Here is a 24711-nt window from a genome sequence, read left to right as displayed (position 1 = left end):
CAGATAATTCTACTTAATATAGCATGACTGTATATCTTTCTCATATTTCTTTCTTTACTTATATTTCCCAATATGTTTATATTATTTTATTTCATTATAGTCTATGACACGCCAAACACATTTTTAGCTTGTTTTACCCTTTTTTCTATATATTTTTTCCCAGGGGAGTAAAAATGTCACACATGCACACATGCACATGTATACACTCATCAAACTTATATTACCAAACTTTTACAACCCTACACAGGTACTTTGTCATCCCAGAGAACTTTTGGACATATCCACTTTAACTATAGGGTGTTTATTTTCTGTCCTATTTTTATTAGAGATCAAAGCCTAAACATGTGACTAGATAAAAACTGAAATTTCAGAATCATAAGATGTTGACTTATATTTTGCTTTAAATATTTAAAGGTGACCTGGATAAAATCCATTTTGTTCAGCTTTCTAAAGTCAATGATAACGAGTTAGAAACGATTAATCATCAGCACATTGTAATGTACCATCACTCTTATTAATACTAGAAATATCCTATAAGACATATTTTTACATATGTGAAGTGTAGGTGAGCAGTATTAAGACTGACATATCACTAGGGTAATAGCTGACTTTCATCAGATTTGGACGTACTACTAGGATGAATAATAATTAAAATATATACCTAATCGCTGCCTGTCTGTCGGTAGTGCTAATTGCTGTCATTGAAAAGACTGAATTGTTTAAGAAAGAGAGAGAGAAAGAGAAAGTCATTCTTCATTGAAGCTATCTCCCTGTATCATTGGGAGCCTATTTTTAGTACCTATAGAAGTCATGATTTTTTAATTTATTAGGGGCTGTGATGAATGATGAAACAAATCATCCATTTACATATCTTGACACTGCTTTGGAGAATACTTATTTCTTACAAGCAAGTGTCACATTGTATATAAAAGCTGGCTAATTGTGCGCTAATCTTCTGCATTATCTAGAACTCTCTGATGTAGTATTCTATCAGTAGTAATATTAATTTTACTTATTGCAAATGTATGAAATATCTTCTAAAACCCTATTTCTTTTATGATTTTTGCTCTCTTACATTGTATAATTTTGCATTCAGCTGCTAATTAAGATTAGGAATGCAAGTTAAGAATACGTATCCACTTTAAACCATCAAGCTTTTATAATACATGAAAATACTAATATTTTATCCATTTTAAATGTAAAAGGAGAGAAAGCATTTAAGAACATTACTAGATGTTGTGTTTGTTTTCATGGTTTTTTCCACACAGTTCAATAGTTTCATTGATCTACTGTTTCTTACAAAAATCTGCCATGCTTTGTGAACTTCACTTTCTAATCTCATACAGCAACCCTTCCTTTATGTTATTCCTGCTCTCCCTGGTCCCAGAACAGTAGGGTTGCCTTGACAAATCTATTCAAAAGCCATTCCTCGGCCTTTATTGGTGGGGACTGGGGCCTTTGAAATTCTCTCCTCACTGCAACACAGCTGACATCTTCTTCCAGACAGAATGAATTAAGGAAACACAATAAGACACTTGATCTACCAGTCAAGGATCTTTCCACAGTGAAGACGGATTCCATGGTGCACAACCAGGGCAGCAAGCATCTAAAAATACACAATACATGGTTGTTTACCAGAATAGCAATCAGCGATTTTCTCCAACGTGATTGATAGGATGATTTCTTTTTAAACAAAATCTGTCTAGAAATTCAGTGTGTGTGTATGTATATGTGTGTGTGTGTGTGTCTGTGTGTGTGTGTCTTTGTGTGTCTTGGAAAATTTTTAAATTCATATATGAGGTTAATTACATTTTTTAAGCCAGACTTCAAATATAGACTTAAAATGTATGGAAGGGATATAGATTATCTTTATTTCATAGTCTGAGTTGTAAATCATCATTATCTTAGAGGTTGATTTTTATTTAATATTGAAGGCTTTGTATCCTCAAACACACAGCTACAATTCATCAGATTGTGGGGTTTTTTTAAACTATTTATTACAGCCTCCATTGAACCAGGCTGAAATAAAAATTAAAAGATAGTATAACTATATAGGCCACATTTTGAGGAGTAATTATAAAATTTATTTCTTCTAATATTACAAAGACAAATAATATAATTTTAAAACATAGCTGTTTCTTTACATGCTCAAAATAATATCTGTTTTCATCTAAAAGTTAAAAACTGACACATTTTTCAATTTCCTTTAATTATAATCCTAGCCTTCTCTTAGAAATATGTTGCATCATATTCACAGAAAGTCACGTCTTCTTAATATCAGCACAGGTGATTTGCTAAATTGTAGAAGATAAACTTTTTTCCTTCCACAGGCTTGTCAGTCATGAGTAATTATTAACTGTTTACATAAGAAAATGGTCTCCAGTATATGGAAAATAAATTGAATATACTTCTAATGGTATATAATATAGGATAAATTATTCTCTACAGCCTAAAAAGTTGGTCTCCGCTTAAATTATGTTTCAATAGAAAATTCTCTCTGTTGCATTGCAGAACTGTTGTAATTGGGTCTCTAGCTCAGAACCGTTAGACACATCAGTGGAGTCCATGCTGCCTGACTGTCCCCGAGTCTCAGCAGGTATGTGTTGGTTGAGAGACGTACGAGTTTTTTTTTTTTTTTAAGGTGAAAAAAATATGATTATGAAATATGTCATTCTATTTTGCGAATTAAGCCTGTTGTTCTGCTTTGAATCTTGAATGAATTATCAGTAACATACAACATGAATCTGATCTACTACCAGAAGTTTGTTAAGTAGCTGAAAATGCTTACCAAAAAAGACGAGTAGGTGAAACAATGTGAGAGTAATGTACACATTTGCTATTGAAGCTTAGGGAGACAAGATGTACATTAAAAGAAAGAATTTCATTATAAGACAAGGACTAGATAGCCATATAAGATCTCAGAGTATTTGTCTCTGACTGAATACCAACTCAGTGTTACAACAGGCAGTAAAGTCTGTGAGTTCAGAAAAAAAGAGATTACTGTGGCCTAGAGTCTTTAGAAAAATTTTTCTTGCAAAAACTTTTGGCTGGACTTCGTATGTTAAGGTTTGGAGTGTGGGAAGACGTGCAAGATGGTATTCTAGGCAAACGGAACAGAGCAGTGTAAGGGATCAGGACCTGGATGGATCAGAAGGCATCCACTGGCCTGCTGGTTCAAAGCAGAGGAATGAAGTGGTAAACATCTCACACAGGCACCGGACAGTGTAAGGATGGCGCTGATTTCCATCCCATAGGTGTTGTACTTTTGTCTCTATTCCCTAGGTAAGAGGAGAGGGTAACATTTTTCATTGCTTTCTAAAAGTTTTTGTTTTCATAATTCCCACCCAATTTTGATGGTAAACACAACTTGAGCAATGATATCTGGTTATAGCTACAGAACAGAAGTAGGCTTGCTTTGGCCATGTATGCCAGAAGATGAGCAGAAGTTTTGAACATAAACTACTCCATATAATACTCAGAGAAGATAGCAAATCACTACATAGAGTTGCAGATGTGTTTATGCATTTGAAGGGAATAATTTGGAGAACAGTTTAAATACTAGGTACAGAACTATTATACCAAATTTCATTTATCATTAATACCTAAACTTGAACCGAGCTTCACTGTCATGATAGCTAAAATTTTCAGGTCTGTCAGAAAGGTTCAATCGCAGACATAAACCACTAGGAAATATATATGTCATAATATATATACCTATGTATATGTGTGTATGTGTATATGTGTGTACTATACAATTGATTTTCTTTCTTAGCAGTAGTTGTGTTATATAAAGTCACTATGAACAAAGAATTAGTGAATACTGAATCTTTACTCCTAGGGGAAATACAGAGTTGGGTTCCTGCAAGCCTCTGGCCACAACTTTTTCGTCGACCGATCAGTCTATAACCATGTTTTATGAATGTTTCTCTTTAAAGAAACTTTAATATATATAGTCGATTTACTAACAGTGAACTCAGCCAACAGCACTGTAACTCATGCCTGAATGAAGCTTATCTAACACACTTATTTTCTCCATAAGACACATCAGTCTTCTTGTGCTTAGGAACACTAGACAGCACTCTACTTAGGGATCATTTCAAACTGTGCAATTACCGAAAAAAAAAGCACAAAAATGTGAAAAACCTAGCAAAAATAGTCGTTTATGGTATGAGAAGTGAAACAAGAAGGTGAAGCATGGCTTCATCACTGTATACACGCATGTCTGCAAATGACTGCAAAAGCACCAGGAGTATTGATTTTGGGGCTTACAAAAACATTTTAGTAAGTAGATGAATTCACAAATACAGAACCCACAAATAATGAAGATTGAGTGTGTGTGTGTGTGTGTGTGTGTGTGTGTGTGTGTGTGTGTGTGTGTGTAGTAAAGTATTTATTTCAGAAATTTGACCAGAGCAGGTTAAGCAGTCTTCACAAGAATGCTGACTTTGCATTCGATGCTGGAACTTGAGTTTACAGAGCAGACAGTTGTTAAGGGAAGATGGATATAAAGTGGCAGAGAGCAAGAATGAGCTAGAACCCTTAAGCATGAGCTGGAGCCCATGAGGATGGAATTAATAAACCCATGTCAGTTTTTGTGGTTTCTATCCTTGGTGGTGTGGGTGTCCTATAAAAGCCCTTTGTCATGGAGCTAACTGCACTCACACCCAGGAGTCAGAGATGCTGAAGGTGAATCCAGGGAAAGGTAGAGTAGACACAACCCTGGCCACTGCCTCATGCCACCATGTGAGCCATCATGTAAACAACAATATGTGTGAGCTAAAAATGGCTGCAGCTTCACTTTAACTCTCCAAATTTCCCACAGAACTCTCTCTTGGGTACCATCCTAACTAGAAATATGCAGTTTAAAAAGAAATTCTGGGAAATGTAGTTCAAACTAGCCAAACTGACACATTACAGATTCTTCACAGTCCACCCTTTGTCAACTTGGCACTCATATTCATCTCTTTACACCAAGCTTAATCTCTAAATAAAGACATAAAGTTGTGTTTTCACCTAACATGACATAACTATCCCACGTACAACCAAAAACATACTAACCCTTTTCCCCAGAAGAGTAGATACAAAGTCTCCTTATTATCTTCAGCTAATGTCCATTCTTCTTACCTTTGGTATCTTATAATTTAAATTCTGAGAGATAAAGCTAATTGCTAGTGACACGTTTTACATGAGATGATAAGGGAATAAGAGAGAAGAAAATGAAAGTATTTAGTATATATATATTCATGTTGAAATAAGGAAGAAATCCTTATAACTATTACATTCCTCATTTTTGCAACTGGTCATGAAGTTGTAGCTGGTATTTATAACTACCTTCATTCTATAGTCCCTTTGCTCTCAGCAAGCACCTAAATTGATCATGGTTCCTTGCCTGGTGGGATAACCCTTGCCTAGTGGGATGACCCCATACCTTCATTTCTGAAAGGTCCAGCCTGTCTGAGTTAGATTGTTATAGTTTTCTCTTGACATTAGTCATAGGGTGTCCTAGAGGATTTCCTGTGTAGTAGACATACTCCACTCTACCCCTATTGTGTAGTAGCAACTCAGTTTTCCCTCAGTAATCAGGATCAGTCACCACAGCCAATAACGAGAAATGCTCTCCATCTTGTTAATTCAGTGATAAAAGGAGCCTAAAGTGGCAAGGTGCAGTCTCAGCTTCATTTGAATGGAATCATTGTTGTTTCACCTGAAAGAAGCATTCCTTCCGATGGAACTAAGACCTTGAAACCAACAGAGCCTAAAGTCATGGGAATGGGAAGCAGCACTTTTGCTAATAGATCGCTGAAGGTAATAAGAAGAAAAGCCAGTCCCATTTCCACCCTTTTGTTCCCAGATCTGAGAGAAATAGGACAGTATATTAAATGCTGATTTAGAGCAAATACCACATCCTGGAAGACAGTGTCTCAGTTCAACAAGGTGTCATGTGGCACCGTAACTGGATCATCAAAGTCATTCCACCATTCTATCAAGCCTGCTGCTTAAGGATAATGGGGAGCATGGTAAGACCAGTGAATGTTGGCAGACCTTAGGCTCTTTCTTTTCCTCTCACTTGTTCTCTCTGATGGAAGCCAGCTGCCTTGTTGTGAGCTGCTTTGTGGAAAGGCTCATGTGGTAAGGACTGGGTTCTCTGAAGAGCCAATGAGGGCCTGAAGCCTGCTAACAGCCACATGAGTGACCTTGGAAGATCATGTCCCATTTGAGTCTTGAGATGATTACATCACCTTGACTGTAGCCTTGTGAGAGACCTTGAGCCAATTACCCAGCTAAGCCATGTTCAGATTTCTGACCCACAGAAACTGTGAGTGATAAATGAGTATTGTTTTAAGCTGCCAAGTCTTGGGGCGATTTGTTCCACAGCAGTAGATAATTAATACAACAGGCTTAAACTTCAACTCTGGTGGTCGCTCAAGCCTAAGAAGAAGCAACCTTAACTTTTTTTGAGGCTAGAGCCTTTCAAGGCTCATTTTTGCTCAGACACTTTAGAATTTAAGAGCAACTCTTTCTAAAAAGGCACTAAAAAGTTCATTGAAGACAATTCATTTCAATACTTACTCCCCACTACCTCACTAGACTTTGCTGTACAATTTATTAGAGATAAGATATTAAGTTTCTTCATCACACTCATTTGATCTTACATTAAGTGTCTCTCTATTCATCTTTTCTCTAACCAAATTTTTCTTAGGACAGAACTTGCTACTCTCTATAACTTTCTATTCCCTGTGAGTTTTTATTCCAACAAATTTAGCTTAAGTCAGGAGATTTTATATACAATCCCCAGCATATTTCTCAAATATTTATTGAGCACATATTATGTTCCAGGCACTGGACATATCAGTTGGCAATAGCTTATCATGATTATCTTCCTTCATCTCCCCAAAAAAGAATGTTTTCCTGGCCCTCTACTAGTGGTTAGGTTCCTCCTTTTTAAACTGGCATCAACATTAGTTTGCATCAGATGAGAAAAGAGTTATAGCTGGCACCTACAGCATTCTCCATACCTACTTATAAAAACTGAACGGATTTTCAGTCAAAAATCAGTGATTCCCTCCCACCCCCAAAATCAGTGATTTCCTTCAAAAGGTCCTTAAAAAATGTTAACAAAGGATTAAAATGGAATTTTAAAGAAGATTAATTTATTAAGTGGGTAAAAGAGAGGAGCAAGAAGCTAGAGACAGGAACTCAGCAGGCTGTGATAATAAAGCAAGTATATGAGGTTGATGGCATGAACTGGAGTGGTGACAATGGGAACAGAGACGATAGGAGAGCTGTAACCAATATGACTCAGGAAACTGCACTCGATGATAGTTTGTACTCAGAGGCTAAGGGCAAAGGAGGAAACAACGTTAAGTTCCAATGAAAAGTAACTAGGATAATGAAAATATTATTACCGGAGGTAAAGGGGAGCTGGAGGAGAATATCAGTTAAGGACAAAAGATGATGAAATTATTTTATGATCTACTTAATTGAAGTGATGGCGCGTAGATAACAGGAAATTCAAATGGAAATAACCAAAGGTTGCTGAAGTACCTTCAAAACACCTGAAATTCTCTGATCAATAATCCTGTTATCTATAATTTAGAATGTTACTATTATTTGAAGATTTCAACATGTGTACTGAACTACAAGTTTTTGGATATCCAGACTATACATTCGAGTTAGTGAAGTCTTTTTTTTCAGCTTTCAAAATTATAGTTTTTTTACTTGTTATAATATGCTTTTATCTTGTGACTAGAAGTTTCATGGCCATAGCAGTAAAATTACCTATTAAAATACATACTCATTGAATTCTGTATTTTTTCCTTTATTACTAAATGTGTTTTTCTCTACACAAAAAAGATCTGTGCCCTTATTCCTTCCCAGCATTCTCTTGTCTTGCTTCTAGATGTAGAAGAAGAGGGTCATTGATAACATTTTTGTACTTAACTGTCAAGCCCATTTCCCTACTAGAACAGAAAGTGGAAAATTAGCAATTTTAGATGAACTTGAATTATAGAAAACCTGCTAAGGTAATCCTAATTTTTCTTCACTTAAGTAATCCAGATTGACTGTTTATACTGACTGAACTTACTGAATATTTGCTAAATAGTCACTTCACTTTATTGCTGAAAATATGTCTTGAGGAAATGACACTGAGGAGTTATATCTCGTCTTTCTTAGTGAATAATCATTTCCTTCTAAAGATAGCAGTGAAAAATCAACAGTAATTACTTCTAGAATGTGGTGTCATTCAGAATGTGTAGACAGGTTAGTTGAGTTGTATAATATGTTTTTAGACACAGCTCAAATTAATCAGGTAATTGAAAATTTATACTTTGCCTTGTAAACAGACCTTAAAATTCAAGACTTATTAGCATATATGATACCGTACCACTTTTTGACTGCATGAACTGCTCAAGAATCGTTGCATTCCTCTTTTCATTCAAAGGGTATATATTCTAATCCTTTAAGTGATATTTTCAGTAAGTAAATAGTACTTCTCAGGCAGTTTGTGTTCATTACTGTAAAATTGGCCTTGTAGCTGTTATTCATCAGTTAGCTTCCCTATTCATTGTTCTATGCTACCTTATAATTATTAGTTAATTTAAGGGATAAGTATTCTAAAAGTTGACCACCAGAAATTCTTGTGTTTTCAGTGAATCATTCATTATAATTAGCTAGAATCAGGAACCCTGGGGAAATAACTGATTAAAGAATCATTAAAAATAACCTATCTATCTAAATATATGTTTACGTAGGTCACCAATATTTGCCATGATTATATATACTTAATCAGGTCCAGTGTTATTCTGTGATTTTGACTCAGTTTTCCAGTAATCACAGTGAATATAAGTAGTCTCACTCCAGAAATCTCACTTTAAAAAAAAAATTAAAAATAGCCACCATGTTTTTTACAGCTTTCTGAACCAATTTGTGAAAATCCTTCGAAGAATTTGGCAGTAAAGGTGGCAATCTCCTTTTACTGAGCTAACTCTTCCCTTTAAAGATAAAAAATTGTAAGACTAATTATTTTTGGAATGCTTTTGAATAAATAACCAAATAATACGAAGTTGTATTTGTACTTGAAAATTATAATTTATGAGTTAATTTGGAAGAGCTATTACTTTTCCTGTCCCCAGAGCAGAATCTCATGGCTCTTGATGCTGTGTCTCTAACTGTTGGAAAAGTAAGTCGAGGACCACTGAAACTTTCCTCCTTTTTACCATAAGTATTGACTTCTCTTCCCATGGCTGTCTGTACTTCACTTGTCCTCTATTTTTTCTTCCCTCTGTCAGCTCTGGACCACTGCTCTCGATGGCTCTCTCTGGGTCTGTGTATTGCCCTCTCACTCTCTCTTTCATCTGATTGAGTCTCTCTATATGACTCTTTTCTTACAGTTTTTGTCTACTGTGTCTCCCTGACTTCAGTTAGTCTCCCCACCTAGAGACTATTTGTCCTGCAATCTACAGAATCGCATCTCCCCCAGCCCACAGTCTTTGCCTACACCTGCCTGACCTGTGTGGTTTGCCTGGGTCCACTGACCTCTACTTCTCTTTGACTACATGATATGTGCCTCCCTTGAGCCACAGGTCTCTGCTCTTTACCCGCACATTCCCTCTCTGCGCCCATCTACACCCTCCCTGCCTGCTCTGTCTGTCTTGTCACTGACAGACATCAAGTCACTAGAGATAAATCTGACTTCTGGCAAAAATACCCCAAAACATACCTCCTCAGAGAAATTGCATTGCTTTCTAGAAGTGATTCAAAACATCTAAAATCAATACTTTGGTACTAAAGTGAAAAATCAAAATGAACGTTAGGCACCTTAGAACATCTATTTATAAAATTCCAAGATGTTCTTCGGTGACTATCAACACTTTAAAAGCAGGGGAATATTTCAAAAAATTTTTTGTTTCCTCATATTTCTAAAAATATAGTTTTACTTTAAAAGAAAGTGGTTCTATTTAATGATAAATTTTGAGAGAAAATTTGTTTGATCAGTGACTTCAGTTTTAGTTATTAAAATTGATTTAGTTGATATATGCTGTCCAAATATTCTTTTGAGAGTTGTTACTAGTATGTGTGTCCATATTGTTTGTTCATATCCCTTTCAATCATACATATCTTACCCCAAGTATTCAATGTGTTATACCGAATAATCTCATGGCACAATCCTTGACAGAATTCAGATGTATTACATAATTTCATAATTTCCAAAATACTGTAGCAGTAACTTGTTGAAAATTTGGTCAAAGATACATAAACATCATTTTAAGCTTTGTGTGGCAGTGATCTCTATAAATGAGATTTTCATTAAGAAGCTAAATTAAAATTTTCTAATAACCTTCTAAAATCAGTATTGGCTTAGAGATTCTTTTATTTTGGCTAATAATGTTTCAGAAGTTTTTAAAATGCAGTATGAATTATTTCAGATTTTCACTTTAATTTCCTTTTAATAAATTGCCTTTAAAGAAATTTAGAGTCTTCTTTCCATTTTAAATTTATGTGACAAAGTAGCCACACCTTTCCTTCTTAGTTCCCCTAAGGGAATGTGATTAAATTTTTAAAAAGACATTGTTAATTTAAGGCCACAGATACAAGTGATTAAATATAATCAAAATATGTGAAAGCTATTTGTGGAACAGGATGATATGCAGCTTGAATTCTATAGTAAAAGGTGCAATCTTCCATAACCATTGTAGTTTGGATTTTTGCAGCACTTCTCTTATGAAAGAATAATCCCTCAGTTATTTGGTTTTGCCTTTCTTCAGAAACAGTATCAAGCATATAAAATGAACATAAGGAGCAAAGCTTAATTTTAGAAAATCCAAATTTAATTACTTTTACTAATCAATTAATTTATTTCTTAAGGTTGTTTCCCCTAAAATTTGAACTTAATTCCATGTCTTACCCCAAACTTGAGTTATCCTTTGTGGAACTAAGGAATAAATATTTACAATTAGTTTCTTACCTCAAAAAAACTAATTGTAAATATTTATTCCTTAGTTCCACAAAGATTTATTGAGCACTTAATATGTACTAGGCAGTAGTCTAGACTGTAAGAATGTAAAAATTGTTAGACATGACTCTTGCCCCTCAAGGAGCTCATGGACTCCTAGAAAAAGGTCTTCTGATTATTACAAAGATTCTTTGTTTCTAATCAGAGGATGATCATTGAAATAGGTAGGATGGGTAGATAGGATAAGGACTTATGAACTCGTTCAGGACCAAAGAATAATCCTTGGTTCACTGACGCCCTCTTTTAATAAATGGTACCCCACCGCTGTGTAAGATAGCACATCTCTGACAGTATTCACCTTCCTTCCATATTCTTGTAAGACCCTGACTTTCTACTGTACATATATGTTCCAAATGAATATGTTACTTTTCATTTCAAATTCTTTAATGGTAGTAAGTCAGCATGTATGAAGAAGAGTTTTGAATTTATCATGACTGTGGGAAATTTGTATTCTCCCAAATATGTGGAGAATTAATTATATAATATGGCCAAATGAGGATCCAGAATTACAGTGTCTATAAAATGCAGATAGTATTAGTACCATCTCATTGGGTTATGGTCAAAATTAAGTGAAATAATCCATATAGGTCTGTTAAAATAGAACCTAGCATATCGTTAGGACTCAATAAATATAGGTCATCCTAGCCTCGCATAGTTCTAATATACACAAATTTCAGATACCATAGTTTAGTTAAATAATACCAATTCTCCAAAAACAAGGTTCAAATTTCAGTTACCACAATAAATTAACTAAGTAATTGCTTTATATACAAATCCCTATGTGAATAACATACACATTATGAACAGTGGCCAATCATATCACTTCTTTCAAAATCTGTCATTGACTCATCACTGATACTCATTTCATACATGGATAGCACTATCTTCTATTTTATAAAAATGGATGATCAAAAGAGAAACTTGGCCAACAAAAATGAAAGTACAGAAAGAAATGAAATGCTGTAAGTGAAATTGGAATGTGTGACGAAAAAGATGAAGACGTCTCAGAGGAAATGACGCTAGCAAAAAAACATCAGATGAACTCTGAGATATTTCACCACGTTGAAAATGTGAAGGATAAAATGTTGGCAGCTGATCCAAACTTAGGAATATGACAATTTGCCAAGGAGTAGAAATGATTTGCTTGAACCATATTATAAGTTATATGACAAGAAGAAGAAGGCAAGCACTGTTCAAACTACTCATAATTTTTTTACAAAGAAATAAAACATCTTAATTCTGTTTTTCTAATGTTTTAAATTGCAACGTGCTATCTTTTTGTTCATTTATTTTGTTCTCTAGATTTCACATGTAAGTGAGATATGCGGTATTTGTAACAGACTCATAGATACAGAGAACAAACTAATGATTACCAGATGGGAGGGGAGGTTGAGGGGCTGGGTGAAAAAGGTAAAGAGATTAAGAAGTAGAAATTGGCAGTTACAAAATAGTCATAGGGATGTAAAATACCACATAGGGAATATAGTTGATATATTGTAGTAAGTGTGTATAGTTCCAGGTCTCAGTACTAGATTTTTCAAGGAGATCATTTCATAAGTTACATAAATGTCTAACTACCATGCTGTACTCCTAAAACTAATATAAATTAATATTGAATGTTAACTAGAATTGAAAAATAAAATTTTAAAAATTGCAATGTACTAAATACAATTAGTTTTACTCTTTTTTTTTCCACTTCCCTATTCATTTTTAGCTGATGGTAACAGGATTTTGAATGTTTCAACAACAACAAAAAAATTTAAACGTCACGGAACAACCATAGTTTTTCCCATTGGTTATTATTATCACTTTACATGGTTTCAGCTTGTATGGTCATTTTTATAGTCTCACACTACCATGCAAAGCAAATGCACAGTAGTTATTTTATCCAACTAGTCAAGTACTATATATAGTTTTAGAGAAATTGTTTATTGCTTTTCAATATTTGAGGAAAACTTTCTGTCATTTCTCTCTTGCTTCTGTCTTTGTATTTTCTAGATTATCTAAGTCCTAATTCTAGTCATGTCTTGTCAGAAGGGTAATCTTAGAGCCTCCCACCTAATGTATCTTCTACAGAAGATGTATTTTCTCTTCTTCAATTTTTCTGTTCTTCAATATGCCACCTTATTTCTTCATTCTTCTAAGTCTACTGAAATTCCACACTGACTCTTTTTCTTTCATTCTTCTTCCTGCTAATGTCTTATTCTTTTCTACTCTCCATTAAAAAACTGAACGCCTATCAGTTTTTTAATACATTGTCTTCCTTTCAAAATGACACCTGTCCTGGAATATATCCTTATGAGAAACTTCTTTAAATTCATTGGATTCTTTCTTATGATTCATCTACATTTCTGTCAATCATAAAAGACAAATACCTTCCTTAAGTTTAAATTATTACAACAAATTCTGTGTAAGCAAAATGTCAAATTTTAGTGGGAAGTTGAGCAAGTTAACACTTTCCAATAATACCATGATAGGCAACAAAATAAAAATAAATGCTGTGCATTTTCATTATATACCGTTTTGTACTTCTTGAGCCATGTGACTGTATAGTTGAATATTCAAAAATGAGTAAAATTTACATTAAATAAATGATAACTGAAATCTTGCTTTCAATTTTCCATTCACAGCTAGTTTAATATAATTGCTTCCTAGAGTTCTGAGGCTTTCAGAAGATGAAACCTCATCTGTGTGATGTTATCTGTACATACATAGAATGAAGAGCAGGCTATTGGGAGCTACAGTGGCCTCTTGCAAATAAATGTGGATTTGGCATAAGTCTTGCTCAAAAGAGAGGCTGATGGCCTGTTTGGATCTCTTTTAAGACCCTCAGAATCATAGCGAGGTAACTTTGAAAGAGGAGTCAATTTTATAAGCTAACTTATTACCTTATTGTCTGAAGCCAAGGGCTTTGTCAGGTTTGAAATGCTAAAAGGAGTTTTTAATCTGCATATTTAGATAAAGTTACTGTATTAAAACTTATAATTTTTAAATTAATTTATTTATTTTTAATTATTTATCGTCACCACATAGGAACTTATAATTTTAAATTTGGTACTGCCTCTTGAATCTTCCATGGTCATTACTACATTTCATGTTACCTAATATGTGTTCATTTTTCAAAAAAAAAAGATATGTGTCTCTGGCTTGCTTCAGTTTATAGTTTCTTAAAAAGATTCCAGGCAAATTCACAGAGGCCCCAAATTTATGATGTTAATGGCACCAAAATCAATTAATTTGGAGTCTCTTTAACAAAAAAATAATTTTCACAGCACCTAAAAGAGTTATCTCCTATAAACAGAAATTCTTTTCTATGTCTCATTTACTTCTCAGAGCCCATGCTGTATCCCAAATTACTGGTTTCATTGGTCATAAGCCATCAGTTCTGTTAAGTATATTTTATTGTGCAATATAATGGAATTTTTTTTGTTAAATAAGTTGTTTGTCTCCTGCTCTACAGTGTAAGCAAAGAACAAATTTGAATGTACAAGATGGTGACTACACTCTAACTAATCAGTGCAAGATCATTCTTAAAGCTTCTCTTCTGTAATAAGGGCAAACTCAGCTAAAAAGTTTGTTTAAATCTTGCTTGGCATGACAAAAACCTTTAAACTATCTTATCTGTGACTATGAATATACCCGACTCATCACCTAAGTACCTTTCAACTGAGCCCTGCTCAGCTCAACTGCTCTTCCTACCATACACAGATATTTAAAATTCTTTAAGGCTTCTGTAGAGTTTTTATGCTTAATATTATTTTATAGCACAGGCAGTTCATAGCTCAAGAATATCACAGACCTGCAAAATAAAATGGAAGGATTTTTTTTCTCTATATACTCTAAACCTCTTTGTAGTCTCTAACTATATGGTTGTGTCATATTTGTGTCATGAGTTTTTATTTCAAAGTAGCGATTATGTCACAGTAGAGTCATTTTTTAAAATAACAAAAAGAGCAACAACAACAAAAAATAACAAAAAAAGTTTTTCATAATCCTAATCTGAAATTAAGAAAATCAAGGAAATTCTACATTGGTAACACTACTACATTCCAATTTTTCTCTACATATAAGAGTAACAGCATCTTGTATTACTGTTGAGCACTGATAGCTGACCTTTCACCCTTGTTCTTGTCCTCTTATCACCTATGCAGAACAGAGCTATTGTTATCTATCTGTGGATTTATCTCATGGAGTAATAAATGGTTCTACTGATTCAATTAACTCTTTTTCTGTTTCTAAAACTTTAATGTTCTTATTGTATGTACTTTACCTTCGAGTATCACTTTTTCTTAACTGCATAACTCATCTTTGATGCCTCACTTTGTCATAGTTTTCTCCTTAAAATTCCTCACAAAGGATTGACAGTTTAATTAGTTGAGTGTATTTTGATGTAGTTCTAGTGAACTAAATTGTTATTTTGTGCAGTGTTATCTCTCTCATGGTGAGGTGGGAGGCATCCTCTCTTACTGTACTCAGCTGCCACACATTCCTAACTTCGCTTCTTAGATCCAGAGAGGGACCTCCCAGTGACTGGTTTCTGAATCTTGTCTCCTGCCTTTGCCTTTTGCTTTGCTCCTTGACTAGCGTGGTTCTTGAGGATCTACACCTGCCCTTCAGGTGACAGTGCCTAAGCCTTGAAGCCTTGATGCCTGGTCAGTGCTGAGTTACTAAGACCCCTATACAGTAGAGAAAACTATAAAATGAACACCATCTAGTCCACCTTGCCATCTCTGACTTTTACACCATTCTTAGATCTTCTGGTCTGCACTATTAAGTTAGACACATTCAAAAAGTTGGGCTGTATGTTTTATGTACTTACTATATTGAGCATTGGGGATAACTTGTGCATCAGTTTGTTGTTTGTCACATAAGTATAAAATAATTTGTATCTCTAATGTCTGTTGCGGAGTTTCCGTATCTCAGGTAAAGAGCTAAGACATGAAACTCTAGCCAACTGTTTAAGGCAGCCAGTATATCTGAGTGGAAAGGCATTAAGTTCAAAGGGGAGGGAGATCACTGTCGTCCTAGGTGTATGGGAAAAGCTTTCCAAAGAGAGGAGACTTGAACCAAGCCCCACAAGAACATTTATGACTAACTTTGCCTCCACTGTTTCCTGCTTTTTAACCAGTAGTGGATCTTGGCAGTTGGTTTTGCTATTTTAGAATAATGAATACTTAAGGAGAGCCTAATAATACAAATCCTGATAATTTCTGCATTTCTACTTAAAAATTAACTTTTCTTAATTCCAAAGATCCTAATAAAACTGTTAACTTCTCTTTGTGTAAGTATAGCTATCCTGCCCTCCTGATAGTTCTTTTCTCCCCATTTAGATTATAAATGTACAGGGCCTGGGACCATGTGTTTCTGTCCTTACTTTGTAATTCCCTGTGGATAAGACTGGTCTGCTTCTTACATTTGTAATCTAATCACTTACTAAGAGGTCTCTGTATTTGTTGAAGGTGATGGATTAGCCTTTCAAGTGCCCCCGCCCAACCAGTCCTGGTTGTCTTGGGCATCCCCATCACCTGTCTTCCTCTGAACTCTATTTCTGTTCCAACCAAATATGCTCCTGCTTTTTTTCCCTGATCACCCCATTCCCATAGCCCATTAAATATACTTTTAAGAAGATGTCAAGACTTCTCTTAAGAATATAGGCTTTTATTTGTGACAACACAGCACATGTGCATAAAGCAGGAGATAGGAACATTGGCAGATGAGATCTGACCTAGTACAGAGAAAACCTTAATTGAGAACAACTGAGTTAATTTTAAAACACTTCAAGTTAATATAGACTTACTTTTTGAATTAGTAAATGTTTTTAGCTACTGTGTTTTAACTCAGTTAATCTAATAAGCTTTCCTCAAATTCAGTTGAACTCACTTTTCTCCAGTTCACTAAAAACATTTTTATTCAACTATTAGTTTTAGACAACTAATGAATCCTTTCACTGTGATTCTCCTATGCAAATGAGCTGGTTTCAATATGTGAGCCTTAATTTATATAATTGTTCTCTTTTATTCTTTTTTGTGATCCACCTTTCCTTCTGTTCATTCTGATTGTTTTGTAAATTTGCAAAAAAAAAAGCATGTAGGTATACCTGGAAAGAATAGATATCAGCAAAATTATTCTTAAGTGAAATTTTGTATATTGCAAACTAGTTTTTATAGACTGTCATCTTGAATGGAAGTCTTTTTGCCATTAATGCTGCAGAGATTCAAATTTTTAACATTATACAGATATTTATTGTCTTCCCACTCTGTGCTGGATATAGTTCCAGGTGCTAAGGATCTAGCAGTGAACCAGACAGTGAAGGACCTTGCTCTTCACCAGCACGTATTCTGGCTGCAGTTGCAGTGAAGATGCAGACAACAAACAAATAATCGAATATATAGCCTGTGAAGATGTTATTTGATTTCCTGATTCTTGTTCCTTCTACCATTGCTTCAAGGCCATATCTACAACCTAGTTACCTATAGTGTTGAGTTGAATTTAGTCTCATGGTGCTACTACCTCCATCTAGTAAAAGGTGTTTAAGGGCTTTATTCTAGTTCAGGAGAGAAAGTTTGGAGAGAAAGGATATGAGGGTCAAGTTACTCATTGTTAAACCAGAACTAAATGTGCTTTACTCTCAGAATTGTAAAGGTGAGAATTCATTCACTCATTCAGCAAACATTTATTGAACAATGTATCAGTCAGGGTTCTTTTGTGTTCCAGACTTTATAACACCTACATGCATGTCCTTAAGAACTTTACATTCTAGTTGGAAAGCTAGAGATATAAATATTTACTCATAAATGTTATAATAAAAACATATATCTAGTTCAAGGAAAGTACCACAAAGGGAGTAACTAACTCTGCCTGGGGGAAGATTTTATCATAAGATGACCTTTAAACTGTGTCTTAAAGGTGACTGGATATTCATCATGCTTCATTTATTCAGGAAATGTTTACTGAGCCTCTTCTATGTGTCAAGCACTGTAGATATAGCAATGAACTAGACAAAGTCCCTGCTCTCTTGAGGCAGCAGAAAAACAAGACAGACAATAAACATATAGACAAATGATTATATTAGGTGGTAATACTGCTAATGCCAAAAAAATAAAGGTTAGTAAAGGGAATAGAGAGTGATAAGGAATACTGTTTTAAATAGGATGGTCAGGGTAAGCCTTTCTAATGAGATGACATTTGAGCAGAATCCTGAATGGAATGAGAGAATCAGACCAAGAATCAGGGGGAAGCCATTTCAGACAGAAGGAACAGCAGGAATAAAGACATAATAATCATGAAAAGCACTGCATCTTTAGTGCAAAGTGGGATATTCTCACTGAGCATGAGGTAAAGTGGGGTGCAGGAAGTTGGGGGAACGTGGTAGATGAGGCTGAGGGAGAACTGAAGGAGAAAGAAGAAGCGGGGAGGGAGGAAGTGAGGGAGGAGTCAAATGGTGAAAAGGTATGCGTTCCATACTCAGGAGTTTCGATGTTCTCATTGTGGATTTGGGGAAGAGAGACTAGGTTTGGGGGGGGGGGGTTAGGTTTGGGGGGGGTTAGGTTTGGTAAGAGAGACTAGATTTTGGGGGGGTTTAGGTTTGGTTTGGTTTTTGGAAAATTACCTCTAGCAAGCAATATACAAGATAAATTTGAAAGGAGAAGCAGAAGCCACTTAAAGGTTATTGCGATAGTGCAAGTGAGAAATTATGTGGTCTAAATGAAAGCAGTAAGGTGAGGCTAGAGGAGATGGTAGAGTTCAGGTGTTTTAGGAGACCCATTATGTAAGATTTGATGCCCTATGGAGTGTGGGAAAGGTCAAGAACAGTAACTGGGTTTAAGGTTAGGTGACTAATTGGTTGATAATGCCATTAACCAGCTCTGGGAGCCCTGGAGGAGAGGCAGGCGTGGAAGTGCAGATAATGAATTTGATTTGAGGCAATGGGAAACACAGGACTAGACATCAGAAGATCAGTCAGGGCCGAAATATAGATTCTGCTGTTACCAGAATTTTATGGACGTTTAAAAAGGAGAAGACGCAAAATGAGAAGTCAGTATCGTTAGATATTACAGAGAAGTTTAATAGGATGAGGATTTTTAAAAGACCATCAGATTCGACAGTTGTTAGGTCACCGATGACTTCAAGAAGCCCAATTTCAATAGATGTGAGTGGGACAGAGCCATATCATGGTTGACTTATAGAGTAAAGGGGTAAGCAGATTGTGCAGCCAAGGTCACTGTCTTCTTTCTTTTCCCAAAGCTCCTTGGAAGCTTTGAACTTGAGGTCAAATCTTTTCTTCCCCCTCCCTCCTTAGATTTCTCCACCCAGGGCCTAGGACTGGATGCTTGAGCTAGGGACATGATGAAAGGAAAACTATTCTAATAAAACAAACAAAAAAAGGTCTGTAAGTCTCTGATGGGAGAGGGGCCAGGGATAGGGGAGCCTGATGTTGACGAGTCAGGTATTGCAGGAAGCATCTGAGGGCCTGTGTCCGGCCATGGGGTAAAACCGCAGCGGGAAACAGTAAGTCAGGCCAGTCTGGAGACCTGTCTCCAGAGAGGATAAAGATGAAACACATAGGTCTCTGTTATATGCATAAACTCTGGACCTGAAAGCTGAAATAGGATGAGGAGCAAAGGATTTAAAGGGCTGGTGAGGAAACATGGAATTAGTCAGGAAACTTGGCCCCACTGAGAGAGTGGAATCTGGCAAAGTGTGGGGGTGGGAGGAGAATCTGACAGCAAACTGTTGTTAACTTGAAATTCAGGTAGGGATGCATAGATTTCTTAGGATACAGGGACTGCAGATATGCAAAGGAAAGACTTGGCAATTCTTGTGACCATAAAGATAGCAGTGAGGGAACAGTTAATGAATTGAGATGTAGTCCCAAGAATACCTGGCATAAAGATGTTTAACAAACATTTGTGAAGCCAAAAGTGGTTGTTCAGATTATGTGAAGGAAAGGGATTAGATACCAGAGTTCTGAAGAGCAGCAAGTAAATACCTAGGTTCTCTTCAGGGATAGTATGGTGGCAGTGACTAAGGGATCCCAGACAGTTTGCAAGTGCAAAGCCCAGGAGGGAGATACTCCTGGAAAGGAATCAGAAGCAAAGTTCAGGGTAGAGGACACACTCCCTTAACCCAGTAGACCCAAAGAACTATCAGTGGGTCTACCAGATTTCTGCACTCCCTTGGCCTATCTTTCTCGCCTGCACCGCCATCTCTGTCCCCTAGGGGGCGGGGCTCGAGGGCAAGGCTGGTGGCTGTTCTGAAGCCTCGAGAGCCTTCAGTTTCTACCAGACTCCCTGCTCCCGCTGCGGTTTTACCCCATGGCCGGACACAGGCCCTCAGACATGCCCCAGCTGCCAATTAGTGTTGGGGGCGGGCCCAGAGAACCAGTGCTGGAGCAGATTGACACTCCGATCTGGTTGAGTGCCCAGGCTGCCCCCGGCAGCCTGATGGTCCGGCCGAGAGTTTGCCCAGGCCCTGAGGTGTGGGGAGTGCCCCTGGGTCCCCTGCCATATGAATTCCTGGGCGAGATGGTGCACTGCGGGCCCCGGGTCACAGCTGGCCAGGTGGGGACCTGGTTCCAGAGCCCCTCGGAGGGCACTTCCCATGGGCCCTACCTCGTCCTACGGTGCATCCCAAGCTTGTCGCTTCCTGAGGACAGCTTGGCCATAGAGAAAGAGATGGAGCAGCTGGCCAGGGAGCTGAGACAGAGGAGGAGAACCCTCGGGTACTCGCAGGCCGACGTGGGGTTCGCAGTGGGTGCTCTTTGTGGAAAGGTGCTTAGCCAGACAACCATATGCCGCTTCGAGGCCCAGCAGCTCAGCCTGACCAACATGTGGAAGCTGCGACCACTACTGAAAATGTGGCTGGAGGAAGTGGACACCAAGAACCTTCTGGGCTTATGCAAAATGGAGATGATCCTGCAGCAGGCTCGGAAGCGGAGACGCGCAAGCAGGGAGAGACGCATCGGAAACAGCCTGGAGAAACTCTTCCTGCAGTGCCCGAAGCCCACCCCCCAGCAAATCAGTCACCTCTCTGGGCAGCTGCAGCTGCAGAAGGACCTGGTCCAAGTTTGGTTCTATAACCGCAGCAAGATGGGCAGTGTGCCAACCAGTGATTTCTCCTCATTGGAGGGTGCGGGGGTTGCCAGGCCTCCCTTCTCAGGGGGACCAGTGTGCTTTCCCCTGGCTTCAGGGCTCCGTTTTAGTACCCTCGACCTTGGGGTACCCTGCTTTACACCCTTGTATTCCTCAGCCCCTTTGCTTGAGGGAGGAACCCTCCTCGCTGCCCCCACCACCACTCTGGGCCTCCCCAGGCTTTCCAACTGAGGGGCCTGCCTTTCTGGGGCAGACCAAGCTGGGGAAACTGGTCCCTGGAGTTTATTTCAGGGCTGTTAGCATTAAGTTCTCCACTCACTGTCTAAAGAAGTTAATTTAAGAATATGTAGGGGATGGGGTGGGAGTTATTTAAGTAAACAGGGAGAAAAGTTGAAGTTTATTGCTGCTTTGTGTTTTTCCTTTTCTTTTCACCTAGCATTGGTTTTAAAGTACATAAATGGTTTCGGATATTTTGTTTCTCTCTTTATTAATTGAAAATTAATTTTCGTCTCTTATTTCTTGTAGTTATCAGTAAACATAGGGTTTGATTCTTTTTCTTATAAACCATGATATTGATTGAAAAACTCAAGTCACCGAAAGTTTTCACTATACTATTTTCATCAATAGCAAGCAGAACTTTGTGTACACACAAACACAACGTCTGGGATAATAGTTACCTCCAGGGGAAGGTTTGAGGATGGAATAGGAGGAGTACACAGAGCCTACCCAGAGCCCTTGCTGAAACAGAAGTTTTCTTGCTCTTCTCTTCTGGAAAGATGCGGGGTTTTTTCTAATTCACCTTTTCATTTATAGTACCCCAGCTTTATGTGAGGGTCTCAATTCGACTCTCCACCTTATGCGGATCCATGGGCTCATCTCCTGTCCTGTCACAGTCACTGCATTTAAAACTCCTTTGACACTGAGATTGGCAAACTAGACAGCCGTAGCTCAGCCCCAGCTCCAGCTTACTTCTCTGGTTTTTAGCTCCATTTGGTTTATTCTCTGGAAATTTCCCCCACTTTCTTTTGAGCTCAGATATGCTTTTTAGTGGGTATTTGTGATGGTTAATCCAACATTTGCTGGTGGCTTTTATGATGGTACACCTTAAGTCACTTTTCCAATCTCTTCTATAAAATTGGTCCTTTCCAGTTTTCTACTTCTACCTACATTGGTCAATTTTGGTAATCATATACTAAACAAAGATCATTCAGCGCTTTATGTTCTTACATCTTCTGCCATTGCCTGCATGTAATATTTATTGTTTTATGATTCTATCACTATATCTGAGAGTTTATGTTCTTCCTGCTTACTAATCTTGTCAATTTTCTCTTTCTCTGCTTTTTTTTTATCCTTAATCAGTCATACAAGGAATTTATAGGTATTTTTTCTTGTTAGTGTCTGAAGATAGAGCACTGATGATACACATAGGTTAGTGAAATGGATCCAAACTTCAATTGTGTGGCCTTAGATTTAATAGATGACTAATCACTTACTCTTGGACTATTCCACTAAAAGTCACATAACACCAACCCCATTCCTTTCTTTTCCTAGACAGTCCTTCTGGAAAGCCTTGGAAGGGAGATGTTTCTGCAGAGGATCAGACAGTGTTTAATGCCAGGATGAATGATTATTATTGTGCCATGAACGTTCAGCTCGTAAAAGCTGTAAGAGGGCTCTGACCCAGGCTGCTCCTTAAATTCTGCAGCCCCTGCAGATTTAGGGAAATGGTAATGGGCACTCAGTCTCAGGGAACAGGGCTTAGGGTCTGCCTCAGCACTTGTTCAGCTGCATGCTTCCCGCAGCTGCTGCGCCTCTGCTTAAGTGAGTACTAATATGTGTCACTAATCAACTTTCACATAATTTAAAATGAGATTTTCCATCACTAGTACTCTTGACTCTAAAAAGAGGAAAGACTAGACCTTGTGGAGAACTTGATATTTAAAGGATTTCAGACTTTTCAGAGATTAAAGTCGATAGATAGAAACCTCAATAATAAGATCCCTCAAAACTGAGAAGGAACCACCCTTAGAGTTGGGAAAAAACTGAATGTAGTGTTGGTGGTTAACAGTGTGAAATGCACAGAAATCAAGTAACATGAGAAATCAAGTAAGATATCATTTCATTAACAAAAATGTCACTGGTACCTTTGGAGAGAACAAATTTCAGTGAAGTAGTTAATAGAGGTAGATACCAAGCAGTCCCAGTCCCAAGTCCCCATATTTGCCAGATAGCCCCTTACCTCAATTGAAAACATAAATTCCAACCACTTGCTCAATAGGATCTTCACCATCATTCTGAAAAGGTTTTTTCATCAAATATTTCCTTTATCTTGTTTCCTTTAGATAAGGCAGGTATCCTAACCTGAAGACACTGAACCCCATTAGTGTATAAGTAGAATAGTGTATTTGTACAATTAAAGATGGTGATAGTAGCCTTCATCACATTTTCAAAGGGAACCATGACTCTTTGTAGATCTGCAGTTTCAGAATTTAATAAACACCTTCTCTTTGGCCACTTTACTTTCAAGTTTTCCCTTAACACAGTACCTGCCAAATAAGTCATTTCTAGCGTTCTCTGAATCTGTATTATCTGGATATCTCTAGCTCAGTATAGTATAAAGGCCTTTGAATCACTTCTTAATATGTCTTTCAAATTCAGACCAAATACTGCATTAATGAATGCTTTTCTTGTTCTTATACCTTTATCAATTGTTGGCACTTTCATTAGGTTCCTACCATAAAGAACAATTTCTCCTTTTCCTAGAAGTTTTCTGATTTTTGTCTAAGAAAACTTAAGGTGCTAGGATATCTTCTCTTATTCCAAAACTCTATCTTGCTCTTGAATTAGTATCCATTTTCTAAGTTTCATATTTTTAAAATAAAAAATGCTATACATTGCTGTTCATTATACTAAGACTGTATCATAGGGATTTATTTTTCTGAATAGCCACTTGTGTTTATGGCTTTCATCTAGAAATAGTCCTGCTTACTAAACAGTACATATCAGATCCCTTGGCAGAATTTATTTATGATGAATTCTTTTTAAGGTGCAAAATTGTATTATCTACCTAGAACAGTGTTTTTAAAGTGAAAAATTACAATGCCATTTCAATAAAATCCTAGTAGAATGTGGGAATGCTTCTTGAAAAAGTGATCCTAAACTGAATGAATAAAACTTAGGGAAATATGGAAATTTTGAAGATAAATAGGGTGGTCTTGTCCTTTCATATGTTATGAAATACAGTAATTTAAACAGTGTGGTAGCGGTGGTGGTGATGGACAAAATAACAAGAACAAGTATTTGACTGTTTTATTCATGGGGATGTGAACTGACGCAACGTTCATGTATGGCTATTGGGTAATTCATATGGGAAGTTTTTTTAAATGTGCTTCTTTGTTGCCATTATTTCAACTTTAAGACTTTTTATAAGAAAATAATCGTGTGTCAGAAATTTAGTGTTAAGGATGGTCGTCACAGCATTTTTTTTAACAACAAAAAGTTAGAAACCACCTAAATGAGGAACACTATATGTAGGAAAACTATAGAACAATGATTTTTGACAAAGTTCAGAATAGTTTATTAAACTTTATGATATCATTTTTTATT

At 36.8% G+C, this 24711-nt stretch overlaps 2 protein-coding genes across 7 annotated transcripts in view; both read left to right on the top strand.

Annotated features, from left to right (window-relative positions):
• FAM172A (family with sequence similarity 172 member A) overlaps window positions 1-24711 on the top strand; it is a 363025-nt gene that overhangs the window by 224583 nt on the left and 113731 nt on the right. For 5 of the 6 annotated variants that reach the window (XM_011378075.2, XM_011378053.2, XM_011378061.2 and 2 more), the window contains one exon: window positions 2512-2596. In XM_011378075.2, the coding sequence (XP_011376377.1) occupies window positions 2512-2596 (85 nt within the window). Of the gene's footprint in view, window positions 1-2511; window positions 2597-5635; window positions 5913-24711 lie in introns of those variants that run through there. The other variant, XM_023523288.1, reaches the window with a different exon arrangement.
• POU5F2 (POU domain class 5, transcription factor 2) lies at window positions 20329-21406 on the top strand. The gene has a single exon (XM_011378048.2). The coding sequence runs from the start codon at window positions 20329-20331 to the stop codon at window positions 21334-21336; it is 1008 nt and encodes a 335-aa protein (XP_011376350.1). The 3' UTR covers window positions 21337-21406.

The sequence above is a fragment of the Pteropus vampyrus genome, unplaced genomic scaffold (genome assembly GCF_000151845.1).
Source record: "Pteropus vampyrus isolate Shadow unplaced genomic scaffold, Pvam_2.0 Scaffold11, whole genome shotgun sequence".
Taxonomy (NCBI): Eukaryota; Metazoa; Chordata; class Mammalia; order Chiroptera; family Pteropodidae; genus Pteropus; species Pteropus vampyrus.
This window is presented reverse-complemented; position numbering and strand designations above follow the sequence as displayed.

Bases quoted from the DNA above. Each gene is read 5' to 3' on its own strand.
- POU5F2 (XM_011378048.2), top strand. From the start codon at position 20,329: ATGGCCGGACACAGGCCCTCAGACATGCCCCAGCTGCCAATTAGTGTT.